Genomic DNA, 18761 nt, shown 5'->3' with positions numbered 1-18761 from the left:
CAAACGTAATTTGAAATTTCATTTTTCCACCCCAAACATACTTTGAAATTCCATTTTTAAACCCCAAACGTAATTTGAAATTTCATCTTCAAACCTCAAACGTAATTTGAAATTTCATTTTAAACCACCAAACGTAATTTGAAATTTCCTTTTAAAAACCCAAACGTAAATTGAAATTTCATTTTCAAACCCCAAACGTACTTTGAAATCTCATTTTAAAACCCCAAACGTAATTTGAAATTTCATTTTTAAACCCTAAAAGTAGTTCAAAATCTCATTTTGAACCCCAAACGTAGTTCAAAATCTCATTATAAACCCTAAACCTAGTCGGAATCACATTAAAGCAAAAATGACACCCGCGTAACGATTTATTATTCACAAAAAGCACCATGAACAATCTTTTCAAGATTCATTCAAGGACAGTGGGAGAAACACCATGCAAAAGACACAGCAAAGACTTTGACGCGCGAGCACATGTTCTCTTGGTGCTTGTGTGGGGGTGGAACGTTCTCAACTGGGATTATCGCCCCCGTTGTCCAGCAAGGCTGTGCTTGCGCGCACATCTGTGCTAATGCGGGTGGTGCGAAAAAAAAAAAAAAACCTAAAAAATCCGCTTTGAGTGGGTTGATCTGGAGCAAAAAGGCTGGGGATGCCGTGATTTTTATTCTCCAACGTTCGTGAGCGACATTAATAAGCAGGCATTAGGAGACGATGCCAAAAAATATACACCAAGAGAACAAAGTACCGTATTTTCCGGACTATAAATCGCGCTAGCCAAAATAGGAAGTCTCACTGGTGTATAAGTCGTATTGTTGGGAGAGCAATTTTATAAAAGTAACAATATTACAACAGGCTAAATAGCTATCTGATAACAGTTGTCATATAATTATAGGATAAAAACAACATAACAGGCTGTCGGTGGTCAGAAGAAAAAAAACGCACTTGAGAATTAGTCGTAGGCCCAGAAAAACTATGAAAAAAGTGCAATTTATAGTCCGGAAAATATAGTACTTTTTTTTTTAACGCAAAAATGAAGCTCATTTTTTCGTACATGTTTTCAAGTGTCAACACGAAGGTTTAGTGTAGGACAACAATAGCTTTGCTGTTATATTTGTGCAACAAGACACGCACATTTACGGGGAAAAAAATCCATCACAGCACAGTTTGTCCGCTTTTAGTCTTTTGACCAAAGTCAAGAAAAGTCACCCGGAAATTAACATATCAAGTAAACATAAGGAAACGAGTTCGCTTCCTCAAACAGTGGCTTCAGAGACGGGTTTTGAAAAATCTTTTCGATGCACAAAGTATGTTTGCTTTTCAACAAAAGGCCTAAATTTAAATCTAAGTTGATTTTTTTATTTTTATTTTAATGGTCCAATATTAGATTTTTTTCGGGGGGAGTGAGTAGAAGTAAAAATTGAAAGATTGACAGTCATAATACAACAAGAATAATGTTGCACTTTTTTTTTGTTTCAGAAAAAAAGACAGATTAAACCAAAGGTTTTTTTTAAAGGTGTGAGATAATAAATATTGGGATTTTGGGGACAATGGTGGAATGTTATTTTTTTTCTTTCAAAATTTAGATTTGTTTTTAAACTTCATGTCTTGCTTGCTTATTGAAAACTCAACTTATTAGAATTTTTTTTTTATAATTCAAGAAAAAAATAGTTCATATGGAAATAGTGTCATTGCTCTTTTAGCAAAAAAGTGTTCATCTTATTACAAAGCAACTTTAAAGAAATATTAATCAGTGTAAACTCAACCTCCAAATTTCCAAATTTATATAATGTGCAATTATTCTTCTCTTTAACAATTTCTTTAATTAAAAGTAAAAATTATTCTTACATGTCCGAGATCTTCTTTGCCTACCGCAAAAAACTGTCTTTTTCCTGAAAGAAATAGAACTCACAAACAATAGCGCCTCTCCAAAAAAGTAATAAAAAGGAATAAATTTAAGACACCTAAATACGCAATACAACTGGATAGAAAGAAGAAAAAAAATCCACAACGACGTGCTGTTAAAACAGTGAAACAAGTGCAAATTTGAAATAAACAGCAAACACTCAGAGGCGGGAATTACAGCTTTGCCTCGAAGCTCATTCGTGAGTAAAACTGTGAGAAAATAAAATAAAACCCATTGGAGCAAAAACAACAAGTGGTTTTGGTCCCGTTTTTTTCTCGACTTTTCTTCGAAATTTGCACAATTCATTTCTTTGCAAACAAAAATGGAAGTTTGCGCTAACATTCCTGAGTTCAGTGCAGCCAACGGTTTCTCCCCCCAAAAGAAGGAATGAAAAACGATCTTTTCTTCAACGAGTCGGCGACCGCTCGCGTGGTTTGTTTGGGAAGAACATGTGGATGAAGTTCACGAGGAGAGTCGACGCCTCGTGCAAAAACTAACGACGAAGAGGAGTGTGCTGGTGCTCTCGTCACGTATTTATAAAAAAAATAAAAATAAAAAGCCAGGGCGTGCGTATAAAAGGTTTGGCATCCGACTGGGTCGGCCACTTGGAAATGGTTACCTCCGAGCTCGCTTGTTGAGACGCTTCATGAAGCAGCAGGTCACCGTGGCAACGATGGTGATGCCCACGAACAGGGCGGATGAGACGCCCACCACCAGGGGGATCAGGAGGAGGTCGGCAACTACGGAATAGGAGCAGTTTCATTTTACCATAAGGTGACGGCGATAGATGTTGAATCCAATGAGTTAACTTCATTTGAAATGAGGGGGTCTTCTCAAAATAGAGTCCAGTGGTACCTCGACATACGAGTGCCCCGACATACGAGCAATTTGAGATACGAGTAAAATTTCGGGCAAATATTTATCTTGAGGTAGGAGACAGATATTGATATACGAGCAGACAGCGGACATGAGAGGCTGGTACACGGCCGATTGGTCACCGGTCTTTTGGTCGCCCGGAAGGTAAGTGATAATTACCATTTAAATCGTTGCTCAAATTCCCTAAATACAAACTGCGAATGACTATTTAGTCATACTTAATGCCCTAGTAATTATTAGGCTAAAGAAAAGCTCCAAATTCCCCGGACTTTTATTGTTTTTTGTTGGAGAACTTGTTAAGACGCTGACTGACGTTGCTTCTTAAAGGGACAACGCATGTACATACAAACTCTTCTACACTCACACGACGGCTCAGTGAAACTGCTCATGGCCATTGTTGGCTTTTATTGATGCGTAGAACGTGTTGTTTTACCTTTTTTTGTCGCCGGTCTTTTGGTCGCCGGTCTTTTGGTCGCCCATTGTCGCGGTCGGGGCGACCAAAAGACCGGCGACCAATCGACCGCACACGGAGAGGCTGCTCATGAGAACATCATGGCTACTGTCTCTCTGGTCGTAACTCCCTCGTGTAATGTCTCTACGAGCACTGGGCGGAGCGTTGCATTTTTTCAGTGTTTTTTCCCGTTAGTCAATGCGAATGGTGGAGCGATCGCTAATACGAGAGGAGTATATACTACTTCTCATTGGCAAGTGGTCGTGTGTTATCCTATTGTGAGGACATTTGTGTGCATCATTTTTGGAATATTTTGAAGGGAAGGCAAAAGCAAATAACCCTCGATAGGTTGCATCTGAAAGTCAGGGTGGAGGCGGGGCAAATAGAGCCAACACAGGAGAAGAAAGGTATCAAAATTTAAAACAAAATTAGAATTACGTTTAGTGTTAGGTTAGATTAAATTTATTTTTGAGTGTGTCTGCATCGTAATCCAAGTTCATTTAAATTTGTTCATGTTATGTTACGAGCGTGTTGCCGTGCAAAAAGTATTTTATTTTGATAGCAATGATTACGATCATACGATCGCCCAATCCTACTAACAACGCCGTGAAACAAATGAATTTGTGTCCGTCTTACCTCGGGCGTACAAGTAAACGGTGACTGCGTTAGACTCCGCCTCGACCCCAGAGTTGTACCATCCTCCGTGCGGATCTCGCCCCCAGGCTTCGGCACGGCATGCGTAAACGCCCTGATCCTCCAGGGCGGCGCCGTGGACTCTGAGCCGGTAGGTGACGGCGGACACGCGGTCCACGCTGACCTCGCTGCCGTTGGCGTAGAGCTCCACGATGCCGTCGTACGTGAGCGCGGCCACCGCTTGGGGTTCCGCTTGGGCGACCGGCTCCGGCGTCGGGTTCCTGGTCGGCGGCTCCGGGATGGGCCAACGTAGCCACTGCACCTGAGCCCGGGCGGGGCCGGTGCTGGTGATGGTGGCCGTGCAAAGGACGGTGATGGTGCTGCCTCGTTTCAGCAGCGGGCCTCGGGCGAGCTGGGCACTCGCCGAAACAACCACGTCTAGGAAAAAAAACAAAAACAAACGGAAGCTATATCGTATATCACTGCCCTTGGCAAAGAGGCAATACAAAATACAGCCGTACCTCTACTTACGAAATGCCTCTAAGTACGAAATTTTCAGGTTACGAAATCCCTCTGAATGTAAATGCATTTCCTGTATCCGTTATTTTGAAAATGTCCTGGTAACATAATTGCGCCCCAGTTTGTTTCCAGTTCGAGCCTTTCAGAACATAACTCTTTTCAGCGCCGTTTGTCGTCACGGTGTTCTTTAATTAAAATCTTAGAGCGAATGAAATGAATAAACAGGCCCTGTGATTCATCTGCAAGGCAATACGACTGGCTGTAACCCACTTGCGAGCATCGCTACGCTATTAAAGCAGAAGGAAGCATTAAAAGCGATGATTCCTTGGCATGGCCTTACCGTACTAAACGGCAAGATGAAGAAACTTTTACTCCTTTTAAGTTGTATTTAATGCCGAGTGATTTGAATTCTTCATTTGAAGTTGTTTAGATGTCTGTTTAAGTGCACATGTTTCTGTGCCAACGTTAGCTTCTTCCTTACTGTACTGTACTACTGCACAAATAGAAGTTTTTGCGTGCATGTTCTTCATTTAATTACATTAATAAATACTTTTCTTGTCATTTTCTTTCATTTTTGCATTTCTCGCATCTTCCATATAAAATTGGAACATTTTTAAAGGGTTGAGTTGGTAGTTTTTTGAGGACCGTGGAACGAATTACCGAATTTACATATAAAGTGCTGATCTACTTACGAAATATTCAACTTCTGAAAAAAGTTCTGTAACCCATTAATTTCGTAAGTAGAGGTACGACTGTAAACTTAGTGCGAGTCCGCTCTCTCACCTTTGGTCTTGAGATTGACCGTGACGCCATCAGATCTCACTGTAAGTGTGGCCGGAGTGGAAGGGGCGGGGATCGTGCGGCCGGCGTAAACGTTGACCACGCAGCGATAAACTCCAGAGTCGGAGGGTTGGGCCGAGAACAATTTCAGGCAGTAGCTGGCCTCCCCCATTTTCTCCATAGAACCGCCGCTGGATCGGCTGATGTCGTCGCCCCAGCTCACCACGCCGTCTGGGCTCATCTTGGCCACTTCCACCTGAATAGACCAAAAAAAAACAAGTCTCAAAACAAAATAATATCCCAAAAAACACCAGACAACAGCTATTCTAGGGGAATATCGGCTGTTTCTTCCCGACAGGCACTTCATTAATAAGAGAAAATATTTTTTCCCGAAACGAGGGTTCACAGAATTGATTAAAAAAAAATTGGTTCACTCAACTCTACTCAAACATCATAGCACCATGTAAACTAAAATTGCTATGGATATGGATACAAGAACAGTAATTAAACAGTAAATCATTACATTAATATGACACTAAATGTACAAATTCAACTAGGTTAGGTTAGAATTTTATTTCATCCCGTATTCGGGAAATTTTTTGGTTGCAGTAAGTAGCAAGACAGACACAGAAGACATTGTAGACCTAGGTAAGAAACTGGAGCTGATGTTTTCCTGAATTCTTTCGGACAGGCACTTCATTAATAAGAGAAAATATTTTTTTCCAAAATGAGGGTTCACAGAATTGATTAAAAAAATGGTTTCACTCAACTCTACTCAAACATCATATCACCATGTAAACTAAAATTTTAATCTATGGATATGGAATCTAGAACAGTAATTAAACAGTGAATCATTTCATTAATATGACACAAAATTTACAAATTCAACCAGGTTAGAACTTGATTTCATCCCGTATTTCGTAAATTTCTTGGTTGCAGTAGCAAAATAGACACAAGACACACAAGACATTGTAGACCTAGCTAAAAAACTGGAGCTAATGTTTTCCTGAAGGAGAACTAATAATCGCTTTTATATATTTTAAAATGTGTTATTCTCAAGCTCTTTATAAGCTTGGCGGGTCGCCAGGCTAAAACAGAAACCGATCCAAGAAAGTACAAAACGCGTACATATTTTAACCCCATTTTGCGCAATGATGACTTCTTAACAAACCCAGCCTTCTGTCATTGCACTGAAATTTGTTTGCTTGTTGAGTGTATTTCAAGATATTAACTTTTTGTAAGATGCTACAATCAAGTATTGTTAATAAAAGACTTATAGTAATAACAAAGTGGTCATTTCAAAATTCCAATAAATATTTTTATTTATTTCTAAAACACGGACAGCTACCAGTGGGCATCTCTACTCTAATTTTTCTGCAAATTTCTTTCATGACATCCCAACATTCTTACCTCCATGCCTCCGGACCCGAGCAGCTCCCCACTGGCGGACCCCCTCTTCATCCACTGGACCTGCAGGCCCGAGTTGACCTCGGAAGGCAGCCCGTTGATCTTGCAGATCAGAAGAAGAGGCGAACCCACTTGCAGGGTCACCTCACCTTGAGGTGATGATGTCACGCTCATCGACTCGGCTGTTGGACGGAGAGAGTTTACATTTTAAAATCATCATCCAGATCCGCTCCAAATAAACCCTGCCCGTCATTTGTTTGTGCGTGTCTACCGTTTTTAATATAATAACAATACCCGCATTGTCCTCGGGAACAAAAGAGGAAGGTCCTGCGCGGACCCGACAATATAATCAGGCATTGTTCTGGATTCAATTCCCATTCAGCACATTTTATAAAGCAAGCGTACAACCGTTCGCTCGACCTACATCTATGACGTGCACAACCCAGAAAATTAGCTGTTCCCAGAAGATGTAAAGTTGAAAGGAAAGTACAAATCCCAAGTGTGGATACGCGCGAGGTGGGTGAAAAGAATATTTAATCCAGTGGATTTGACCGAAAGCTAGGCCGAGGAAACCGGCTGATATTGACCCGCCGCATTCGGTTGGATCATCATCAATGAGATAGAAAGAGCGTGTCGGGGGATTCACTTCTGAACTAGCCAGGTGGGCAAAGAAATAGAAGAGCATTCAGTATGCCTAATCAAGCAGTAGGCAAAAAGAGGGAAACTGGAAAAAAAATCATCCACACTTTTGGCTGAGAATTCTGGAAAGAGTCTAACGGAGCCACATTGCTGGCTTGCGCCACAGTTACAAATCAGAACATGTTTTTCAATGTCATCCCTTCAATACAGCAGCAATCCTCTTAGCAAAGAAATTTGAGAAAACTACTGCTTGTTCCCTCTAATTTTTGATATGTCTGGGCATACAGACAACCTTCCTGAGCACACCGAGGACCACTGTGAGCAACAGCATAAGTGCTCGCTATGGGCACGCACCAAGTATCACATCTCCCATAAGCAGGTGCATGTGTACTACCCATAAATGATCTAGTCATAATCAAATTTAATGATTAATATCTATAAATTAATAAATATCGCTAGAATTTGCATAAATCTGACGTAAACTTGACCTGATTTCTATTCAAATAACTTTTCTGCTGAATGTATCACTTGAGATAGCCAAGCTGCCATTTAAATGCAATATTTTCCCATCTGAAAACTCACTTATAACTTTAGCTCCGCTGCATGTTTTGCAGAGGAGACCTTTCTCACCCAATTTCACCGCTTGTTCTTCTATTTGCACATACTCTGACAGCCATTCCATCTTAAAAGAACCGTATTTCTTTTTATACTTTGGCTTGTTGAGTGAGTGGCTCTGCCACAGCTTGGTCGTTTCGCCACGATAAAGTCTCAGCAGTAGCTCCAACGAACCGTTATCTATATGCTAACCTGCAAAACACATGGACCTACGCATAACGCGTAACTAACACATCCAATCAATTATTAGAATCAATTTACCACTCTCTGCTGGCACAGTATCGACTTGCAGAAATGTTGAAGGTAAATGCAACACATTTATCATGCCAATTCCAGTAAAGACAATCTTGTTAAATTTTTTCTCTTGAGTCATGGTGAGGAAAAACTTCAACAGGCAGGCAACGATAAAGGTTGGTATTATTTTTTTTAACTACTACAAAGCTACTCTTTAGTGCATCTCAATGTTTACAAGCGATAGATGCATGCGTGCAACTGACTGTTTTAAAAAAAAGTGTTTCTTGGAATTTACCGGACTATAAGTGGCACTTTTTTCATAGTTTGCGAGTAATACCCAATTGCAACTTATGCTATATAATTCCTACTTACTTTTTTATTAAGTTATAGTTACCTGATTTTTTTTTTTACATTAATAGGGGCCCATTCAGCTCGTTGTTTTCAAATTAACAATTAATAACCATTTAACATACTATAGTATGTTTGTGCTTGTTTTCTGATCAAATAAAAAACTGCGCTCTCTAAAATACGACTTGCACTCAAGTCCAACTTATATACAATTTTGATTTTTCTCGACCACTTAAAGAATGTTTTTTAGCCTAAAGTTATCCAAAAAACTGTAGATTTTACATTAACAGAGGTCTATTTAGCCCATTGTTCTCCATTTAACTATTTATAACCATGTAACATACCACGGTATATTTGCCTTCCCTAAATTGCGACATCCGTTTTTTTCCTCTTCAATGTGCGTTATTTGGTCAGACAGAAAAATACGATAATCTAATTTGTAGGAAATTCAGTATAAGTACTCACACAGTTGCTTAATGGTCAGGTTGCCAATGTCCAGCGTCCTGTAAGCAATCTTCTGCCACGAGCGATCCGGGTCGCGAATCCACTGCGCGGCCTCGCAGAAATACGCCCCTGTGTCTTCGGGCTGCAGCACCCTCATCTTCATCACGTAGATGTCCTGGCCATCGCCGTCGCCGTTGCGTTTCTCCAGCGTCACGTCGCCGTCGTCGTAGCGCTTCTTGTAGGCGCGCCCCGGCACCACGCCCAGCATCTTGTCGATGGAGATGATCTCGCGTACGGTGCTGAGTTCCGGCGGTCCCGCCGCGCCGCCCGAAGCCGCCGGGCCTCCGCGTTTCCCGAACGTGACGGACAGGTGGGTAAGCTGCTCCGAGCCGATGCTGGCCGAGCACGTCAGGGTTAATTCGGCGCCCTCGGGGAGGGGTTGCCCCGTCAGGGAGCGGGTGTAGCTTATCCGGAGTGTGTCGGGGATCACTGCACGTGGTCAAAAGAGGGACATTTCATTCTAATTGGCCGCCGCCATAAGAAATATATCACATTAATATGGTCTGAGAACTGTGAGACTACTGGATTTTCTCGCATCTACGCCAAATTTGTCGCTAAAAAAATTTATGACTGAATCAAGGGTACGGCTTATATGCGCATAAATTAGACTAGAGATGCACGAAACACCATAAAGCAAGACAATGTGGCCGTTACGGTCAATTTTCTAAATTGAGAAAAGATAAACAGATAAAACAAAATGTATTTTGACGTCTATGAATGAAATTCAAGAAGAAAAAAACGTATCTTGCATAAAACGACCTAGGGATGACAAATTAGACCGCTATGGACACACTTCCTGGTTGTACTGCTCACCTGACTTCCTTTTTGAATTTGTCTACGTCACAGGTGTCAAAGTGGCGGCCCAGGGGCCAAATCTGGCCCGCCGCATGATTTTGTGCGGCCCGAGAAGGTAAATCATGAGTGCCGACTTTCTGTTTTAGGATCAAATTAAAATGAAGTGTATAGATGTAGTATATTAAATTTCCTGATTTTCCCCTTTTTAAATCAATAATTGTAATTTATTAATCATTTTTTCTGTGTTTTTAGTTCAAATATCATTTTGTAAAATCTAAAAATATAGTTTAAAAAAACTAAAATAAACATTGTTTTAGATCTATAAAAAAAGAATATTCAGGGATTTTAATCCAGTTCTTTTAATCCATTTATAAAAAAATCTAAATATTATATCTAATCCAGCTATCGATTTTTCCACTATCTCAAAAATACCACATGCAATAATTTTTCTTAAGGTTTTCCCTTCAAAGTAACACATTTGTACTCCCTATTAAAACCATGAACATGGAGGTGAAATTTGTGAATCATAGGGCAGCTTATACGAGAGAAATTGTAAAATTCAACTATTTTAAGGCAATTTTAAGGATACAGCTTATATGCGAGAAAATATAGTAAGACTAAACTTGCTGTTGCATACTAGCAGAAACATGCGTGATAGAACAAGTGCTTTGTGTTTGTGTTTGCCCTGGTGATACAAGTTAGCGATGCCATTTGGAGTCAAGTGGAATGTAACAATCAGTATGACCAATCTGGAAGTAATCCAACCCGTTTTACAGCTTTTGGAGATACGTGGTTATTATCATCTTTGTGGAAATAAGATCCGATCACAATATTGTGCATTCATTTTATACTCAGTCAAAACTAACAGTAACTGTTGTAAATAAAAAGAAAGAAAATAAAGCAATTTTAAAACCTATTTTAGCTCTATTATTGACATATTAGATTTAAATTGTATTATTTTACATTTGCATTTAACTCCATAATGTATGTTGACCTTTTGGTCTTCATATAATTCGCATGATGTAACAATTAACCTCAGTCTGTCTGCAGAAGGTCCCCACCTTGTGGACTTCCTGTGTGTGGCTCCAGTTTTTTGACCTAGGTCTACAATGTCTTCTGTGTCTGTGCTTGTTACTGTTTTGCTACTGCAACCAAGAAATTTCCTGAATACGGGATGAAATAAAGTTCTAACCTAATCAACATTATATTTAATATAATTTTAAATTTTATTTGTACAGAATTTGTGTTCTGCTGAAATACTTTTGCATCTTCAATACATATTGTTCAATGAGTTTAACATATTTGAACAATATTTTGCATTCAATTTTGTGCTAATATCTACCGTATGTACTTTTCCCTCAAATCTTTGCATGTGTTTGACATTATTTGTTAGGCGAGACTCTTCGTTGTTTAAAAGATGAATTAATTAAATATAGATCATGTGCAGCACGGCGCCCGTTTTACCTTTGACGACAACCGAGCCGCTGTAGGATCCCTGGTAAAGGTTGTCCGTGCTCGGCGTGTAGCATTCGTATTTGCCCTGGTCGTCAGGGCGCAGCCTTTGCAACACCAGCCTCACGTGGTCGCCGGAGTCTCGGTCCACCCTCACTTCCCCGTTCCTCACCCGGGCTTGGAAGGGGGCGTAGGGGAAGCCTTTGTCTTTGGTGGACACCACTCCGATCTGCCTGCCGCCAGAGTCGTCTCGGTACAAGAACCACTCGAAATCTTGCGTTCGTGGGCCTTCGTAGCCGGAGACGGCGCAGGGCAGGGAAACGGAGAATCCGGCGACGCGGTACAGCGGTCCTTCGGGGACGGTCACCTCGCGGGACGCCGCCAAATGGAGCACTGCGAGCCAAAGACAATGGAAATTATTCGCAATATTCACAACGTCTTCATGCCCATGTTTACAATTCTTTCATTTTCCGAACCGCCCATCCCCACAAAGGTCACGGGGGGTGCTGGAGCTTATTCTAGCTAACTACGGGCACCAAGACAGCCTGAATAGGTGGTCAGCCAATCGCAGGACACGAAATGACAGACAACCAATCGCAAATAGTGGCAATTTAAAGTGCTAAATTAACTTAGCATTCATGTTTTCGGAAGAAATCGAAGAACCCAGAAAAAAAAAAGGATTAACTGACTAATTATTGATATATTCGGTTTAAATTGTATTATGGCAGCCAATGAGTGAAAAAAAGTCATTTGCTGGTGTTGATCCCTTTTTTTCGTTTTTATTTGGGCCGAAACAATGATTCCATTTAAAAGGACGCACACTTTATCGTTGGATTTTTGCCCCGGAGAGGATTTTCATCTTAATCTGCCATCAGTGGCAAACGCAAAGGAATCAATTCGCCATGATGGCGATGTTTTGTTTTTGTTGCAACTGGCTTTAACCTCGCCTAAAATGGATTACAACCTGAACAAACCTGAATGACGGGGCGTGTATGCGTAAACGTGGGCGAGCTTACAACACGCCGTCGGGCGAGCCGGCGCGTCACCGTGATGACACGCCCGTGGATAATGACGCACGCGGGGGGTTGAGCCGGGAGGCTTAAGCGGATCGAGACCTAATTAACAAGGGACTGGGAAGCTACGACGCGCGTTTTGTGACAATACTCAACTGCGTCTGGATTATTCGGGCCTCGACGTTGGGCGTGGGACTCGGATTTGCTCGCAAAAGCAAGATAATAAATACAAAGAATGAGAGAATAGCAATGCACAAGTCCAAGGATGTGGTGTTGGTAGCCATGTTATTTCCGAAAGTCAGTTTGCTGCTCTCACATTGCAACCACAAAGTACTTTAATGCAAACACTTTCGATTTCAGCAAGCTGTTAATGGATTTGAAACGGAATTCATATTTTTGGTTTCCTCCCACAAACTCATAAAAAAATAATGACAGAGCATGTTAATATGGTATTGGTAATGTGCTTTTTGCATTCTTTTTTTTTTTAAATAATTGAAACTTTTTACAGCGGAAAAATCTTAATTTAACGTTTTTAAAACTATTAATAATTATATTATTGACTTTTTTACATTAATTTACTTTTTTACTGTCTCATACGACATGCCTTTAAAAACTACTTCATCAGATCTTGATTTTCATTATGGTAAAAAAAATATTAGACGATTCTAAAACTTTTCATCATTAAAATAGGACTTTGTTTTCGTAAAATTCCCACTTTAAAAATGTTTTCGTAAAATTCCCACTTTAAAAAATGTTCTTGTAAAATTCCCACTTTAAAAAAAATGTTTTTGTAAAATTCCCACTTTAAAAAATGACGCATTTCTGTAAAACGATCAACATAAAAAGGACAACTTTACCCTTGTAATATTCTGCTTACATCAAAAAATGATTTTATCTCTAATAATGCACTGCCTGACGATACAATACTTAATTCTCTTCATATTAAATTGTTAATGTGATGAAATAAAAAAATAGAAAGCCTAAATCACATTCAGCTTTGCAACTATATCTAAAAAAAACATTTCTTCAGAGCGATAGACAACAAATCCATCTTTAACCAGCCATTAGCGCGTCAGCCTAACAATTCTGGGGTCGAGGGTTTGTGTGGAGTTTGCATGTTTTACCCGGGCTTGCGTGGCTTTTCTCCGGGTACTCCGGTTTCCTCCCACATCCCAAAAACATGAAACCTAGGCTACCTAGTTGAACACTAAAACAAACGTGAGCGTGAAGCATTGTCTGTCCTTTCGTGCCTTGCGATTGGCCGGCCACCGAATCGGAAACGTGGGATAGGCTCCAACACCCCCTGCGACCCTTGTGAGGATAATGTATTCCAAAAGTTTCAGTAGAACATTCCAAAAGCTGTTGTGATAATTCCACAGATTGAGTGTTTTATGCAGTAAAAACTGATGGCCAATGTAAAACCAGTTAAGCACCCACATTTTGGAAATTTAAGATGACATCATCAAAAGGGGACTTTTTTTCCAAAGCAAACTGACTGAACAAACTCCCTATAGAAAATGATCAATTTTGCAGTGTATGACACCCAATTGGTTTCGATTTGAAGCGAGCATGCTTTGATTCATATTCCAGTCATGCTCAATTCGTCTGGGCGCATGTTGCATAATCCACGCACCCTTAAATCACCGAAAACGAGCATCCCGTTAAAATGGCTGCATCGGACGACAAGTGCACCAAAGAAGCCAGAAAACAAAAATGCGCGTGGCCGACGAGTAGTGAAACGTGCACGCGAGCACGCACAATCGATTTCCACGTTTCGTAGCTCACCGTAATACACAGAGATGAACACTAAAGTGGTTTTTATCCCATCCATGGCGCTTTTTTGGCGTTCCTCCGCGTGTTATTGCCGTCTCGGGTGCTCCTCGTCGCCGCTCATCCCGCCTCGAACCTTTCCAAACGCCCTATGGACAAAATAATAACAATTTAAAAAAATGAATGACACGAGCATATATTGACGCGTCGGGATTCCCAACGCCATGTTTTCATTCGTCTTTCCCGATCTATTAAAAAAACGATCGGTACCGGAGTCTAGACGTAGCAGGAAGAACAGGCGTGGAAATAGTCCGATTAAAAGTTATAATGTTCCGTTTTGATGGAGGGAGTTTCGTTTCCAAGTGGTTCGCATCTTCATCGTTGCAGTTGGGCAGACTCGGGGGAGGAGCTCAAACCGCTTCAAAGAAGATACATCGGAACCATTGGTCAAAGGAGTGATCATCCAAAACAGCAGAGGGCGCCAGAGAAAGGATACTCCTGGATTTTTGGCCACTACCGGAAATAGTTTACTCTACTGTATATTTTTTCGTTTTCATGTTTTCTGAAGATTTTAGCGTTACTTTAGGCGAGTTATTATGTCAATAATATAATAATTATAAAAATAATAGCAATAGTAATAGCAATAGTAATTACGTATAGTAATAATAATAATATACTAGTAATAATAATATATACTAGTAATAATAAGTCAAAAATGCTACAGTATGTAAAATAGATCATTACCTATTTTATAACGTAACAATACTTTACGTATTCTACTTAAGAATTTTCACGCGTAAGAATATTTTAAGTACTTTGTGTATATGCATCTCCAACCAGTCTTTAACTTTTAAGTTTCACTCAAACAGTAACCGAAATATTTTCACCAATATACACCTATATTTTGACCTTCACTATCATTAAAATAATACACATTTAAAAGTGGATTGTCAACAGCACAGTCATCTTGATCTAAGTCGCATTAATTTCCATCGTAAACATTATGTTTGGTCAAGGGGGGCTTTTCTGCAGGCTTTCCACAAGAGGGCAGCGAACACATGCCATTCACAACACCCAGCACAATTGCCCAACATCTACATCATAGTATGTACACATTTAACATAAGAAATCATGATTATAACATCCATTTCATATGTCTTCCTTTTGTACTGCATTTCATAAATGAACATCAAACATAAAAATGACATACCACAACTTACGGTGGCATCCAATCCATTTAAATTGGGAGAATGGCAGTATACATGCTTGTTTCAGTGCCGTTGATACCACTAGATCGCAGCCATCTCCGACCAATCAGAATGGACTCGACGTCTAGCACTGTCAATGGCAGCCAATGAATTAAAGGAGACATACTGCATTTCTCCTCATTTAAAACTTTCCAACACTGAGCAAAAATTCCAACTTCTACACTTTCCACTGTGGAACGTCCACTAGTCCACTACCCAGATAACCAACCAGTGATCAGATCTGTTCCATGACACTTTTCAAAAAGGACACAAAATAAGCAGACCCAACGCACGTGCTCCCAGGAGGTCTTAGGCCACGCCACCCGAGATATCTGATTAGCGCTTGCTTTTCTCTTGTTCCCTTTCCGTTACTTTCCCAAGCTCTGACGTGCACTCTCTCCTTCCTTTAGGCCTTCCAGATTGAAGTTACATGGAAAAGTGGATGACTTCAGCGAGGAAGTCATTAGGGTGTTCTCAGGTTGACGGAATATGCAGACTTCAGCACAGGGGGACTACGCTCGTGCAGAGTCGAGTAACTTTTGCGGACGCCGACGTAAACCTTCAATGGGTTCAACTTTCCTACACTCATTGCAGTTTGTCCGTACTGAGACACATTTGGATTTTTTTAACTCCTTAAAGTAAACCATTCTGCATCTAATAAGAATGGAAAATATTGTAAAACACAAGTCACATGGATCTAACGTATGTCTAAAAAGGCCCAGATTTAACAAGCATGACGTCCTCTAACTGTAAATACAATAATGCATTGATTCGCATATCCTCAGTGATACACTATGAATACAATGTTTACATTTATAAATGTTATTGGGAGGTTTTAGAAAATTCTCTCATTTTGATTTTGATCATTCTAACGCAAAAAATGTAAAGTACTAAAATATACCCAAAATGTTGTTGTGTGTTTTACATAGTCAAAATGACAAACTACTTACTATACATCAGTGGCAGGGCCTTCAAGGCCTTCTCTGCTGGCCTAAGAAATATCTGAATCATATATTGCATTTTGTCCATCAATACTTATTAAATAATTCGAAATTGTCTGTTAGCTTCCTTTCATTGCTTTCCCCTCTGGTTGCACTGCTTCCAGATGTGTGTTTTCATATTGAAGCATTTAACCAATCACATTTCAGCCATTATTTGTTGCCAGGGTCATAAATCTGCCTCAAGGCCTTCACAATCAGTTCTGCAGGCTCTACTCCATTAAACAAGCATCGATAAGACTGTTGCTTTAACCAATCAGATTTCGAGTTGGCAACACCACAATGCCTTGTCACAGGCGTAGGGATACGTCATTGCCTTCTTGCAGGCGTAGGGATATGTCATCGCTTTCACCAACTGTGATTGGCTAGTGATAGAGTGGATTAGCCAGAGCTACCAAACTGTATCTGGAGCAAGCTGCACAAGCAAATATATTGTTGTGTTGATTTAAAGCCATTTTCAAGACGGACTTTTCAAGAAAAAAAGCTGGACATCATTAAGAAAGGTCGGACAACTCCAAAGCAAGCAAATCTGTCACAACCTGGGAATGAACATTTTCGGCACTAAATCGAATAAAAACGTATGCCAGAAATACGACAGGACAGGCTCGACTTTCGGGCGATAGAAAAGAAGGAAGAAAGAAAGGAGGATGGATATTGTGTACAGTTAAAAATGATTTTTGGTGAGTACAATATGGCTATATTCCTAAATAATATTTCAATTGTATGAGGTTATTATTGATTATTTTTTATGTGTTGCAGCTGTAGCTGCAGTAGAGGTTTTATAGCCATAAAATAGTTTTTGGGGGTTGGATTGATTCGCTGAAGGCGTCGCTAGAAAATGCACGGACCGCCGCTGCTATACATTAACATTAAAGACTAATAGAGTAATGAGGTCATTAAATAGAATGTAAAAATTAAATGATTTGTCGAAGTACAATGTTATATTTCCTCTTTTTAATGACATAACAGTTAGTTTTAATTTCTGGCTATACTGGTGCAACTCCACCTTCAACCTACCTAGTTAAAAAAATAAATAATTTAAAGCTGCTAAGTACTGCTGCTGAAAATAGTTTATTACATCGCAGTGCTGGTCAACCAAAATTATTCGCAAGTCAGAAAAGCCCAAATGTATTCTTTATACTAACAATGACTGAATATTAGCATCATTTTAACGTGCGATAATGTTTTGCTACCTCACCCAAAACCAGTAAAATCATCGTAATTCTGAGTACTGTTTCCCATCACGTTTTCAACACTTCTTAAAATGAGCATGGAGGTGGAACGAATCGGCCAATCGGAGCTCATTCATAAAATCTGAAACCAACGCACCCGAATTGAAGCTTCAATTGGAAACAAAACGCACCCGTCCGTTTTCCTTTTGACATATTTTCAGTCTCCACATGGTCACTACTCCCACTCTGTCTATTTTACGGCCACTATAGACTAAACTGTGAGCCTACAAGAGACTTCCTCTAATTACTCGGCCCGTTACAGTTGCTACAGGACGACGCCTCTTGTCATGGCCACCTTAAACCATGTGTGGCTTTGTAGGTGTTGTAAAAATGGGAGGTTTGTTTCTCTATGCACGTCCACGAACACGGCGTCTGGCTACAACAAATCCGTCGCTGGTTTATTTTCTCCACGTATAGAAGCAAATCCTCAAGCTAACGTCTCGTCGATGGACGCGTACTGACACTCTTGAACGCTTACTCGCGGTAGACAAAATAAAGAGTGGGCGTATTAATAGCTGGAACGATATTAGCGATATTCACTCTGTGGATTTTGGGTTCAATTCTTTATTAAAGGAATGTGACGACAAATGTTTGGCTAAGCTTCCAAGTGTGTCGTTAAGACTGGGATGTGGGTTGTGAGGCCCCGTGAAGGTAAAAGCAAATGGCCTCTTACGCTGAATTGATCATTTTTCGCCTAACTTCCCGATAGTATTGTACTATATATTAGGGGTGTAACGATATATTGATCGGATTGCTATAGATTGCTATTGTTTCAGAGGGGATTTGTTCTAATACTACCGTATTTTGGTGTTTAATATACCCCCCATTTAATATAGCCGGGTATATTAAACGGCAGGGGTATATTAAATGGCGCACAAACGGGAAGGTACGGTCCACTACGCACTCTTTATGCCGTGACGGGGTGCATCAACATTTTGCAGACTAAAACTACTTAGTGCTCAGGTTAAAACTACTTACTGCTGAATAAAGTCTGACTTGGAATTTTAATGAACTTAAGTATCTATAATTATGCCCCCATGAACATCATACAAATCTTGCCAAAAAAGCGGAGTTGCCGTTTAATATACCCGGGTATATTAAACAGCAGGGGTATATTAAATGGCGCACAAACGGGAGGCTCAAAAAAGCAAAAATCATTTAATATACCCGGTATATTAAACGGCAAAATACGGTATATTTCCCCACCACACATTACTAACATTGATTGCAAATTCATCTCTTAACACAGCCTTATCTGTCCTATCTTTCCTCTTCCTATGCCAAGGGTGTCAGACTCGGGTTGATTCGCGGGCCGCTTTAACGTCAACTTGATTTCACGTGGGCC

General features: G+C 40.2%; 1 protein-coding gene across 1 annotated transcript; it reads right to left on the bottom strand.

The window, feature by feature from the left end:
• Positions 1–350: 350 nt before the first annotated feature.
• On the bottom strand, positions 351–14362 carry igsf8 (immunoglobulin superfamily, member 8). The gene is made up of 8 exons (XM_077603838.1): positions 14210–14362; positions 13955–14088; positions 11169–11549; positions 8871–9338; positions 6573–6751; positions 5166–5418; positions 3867–4301; positions 351–2643 (listed from the first exon to the last, which is right to left on the bottom strand). Exons 2-8 carry the CDS (start codon positions 13998–14000, stop codon positions 2519–2521), a joined length of 1887 nt encoding a protein of 628 aa, XP_077459964.1. The 5' UTR covers positions 14001–14088; positions 14210–14362; the 3' UTR covers positions 351–2518.
• Positions 14363–18761: the final 4399 nt, after the last annotated feature.

The sequence above is a fragment of the Stigmatopora argus genome, chromosome 6 (genome assembly GCF_051989625.1).
Source record: "Stigmatopora argus isolate UIUO_Sarg chromosome 6, RoL_Sarg_1.0, whole genome shotgun sequence".
Lineage (NCBI taxonomy): Eukaryota > Metazoa > Chordata > Actinopteri > Syngnathiformes > Syngnathidae > Stigmatopora > Stigmatopora argus.
This window is presented reverse-complemented; position numbering and strand designations above follow the sequence as displayed.

Coding starts and splice junctions, on each gene's coding strand:
- igsf8 (XM_077603838.1), bottom strand. CDS start 14,000: ATGGATGGGATAAAAACCACTTTAGTGTTCATCTCTGTGTATTACG. Junction 9,339..11,168: donor CGGCTCGGTTGTCGTCAAAG/GTAAAACGGGCG, acceptor GACCACGTGCAG/TGATCCCCGACACACTCCGG. Junction 2,644..3,866: donor CGTTTACTTGTACGCCCGAG/GTAAGACGGACA, acceptor CCTATTCCGTAG/TTGCCGACCTCCTCCTGATC.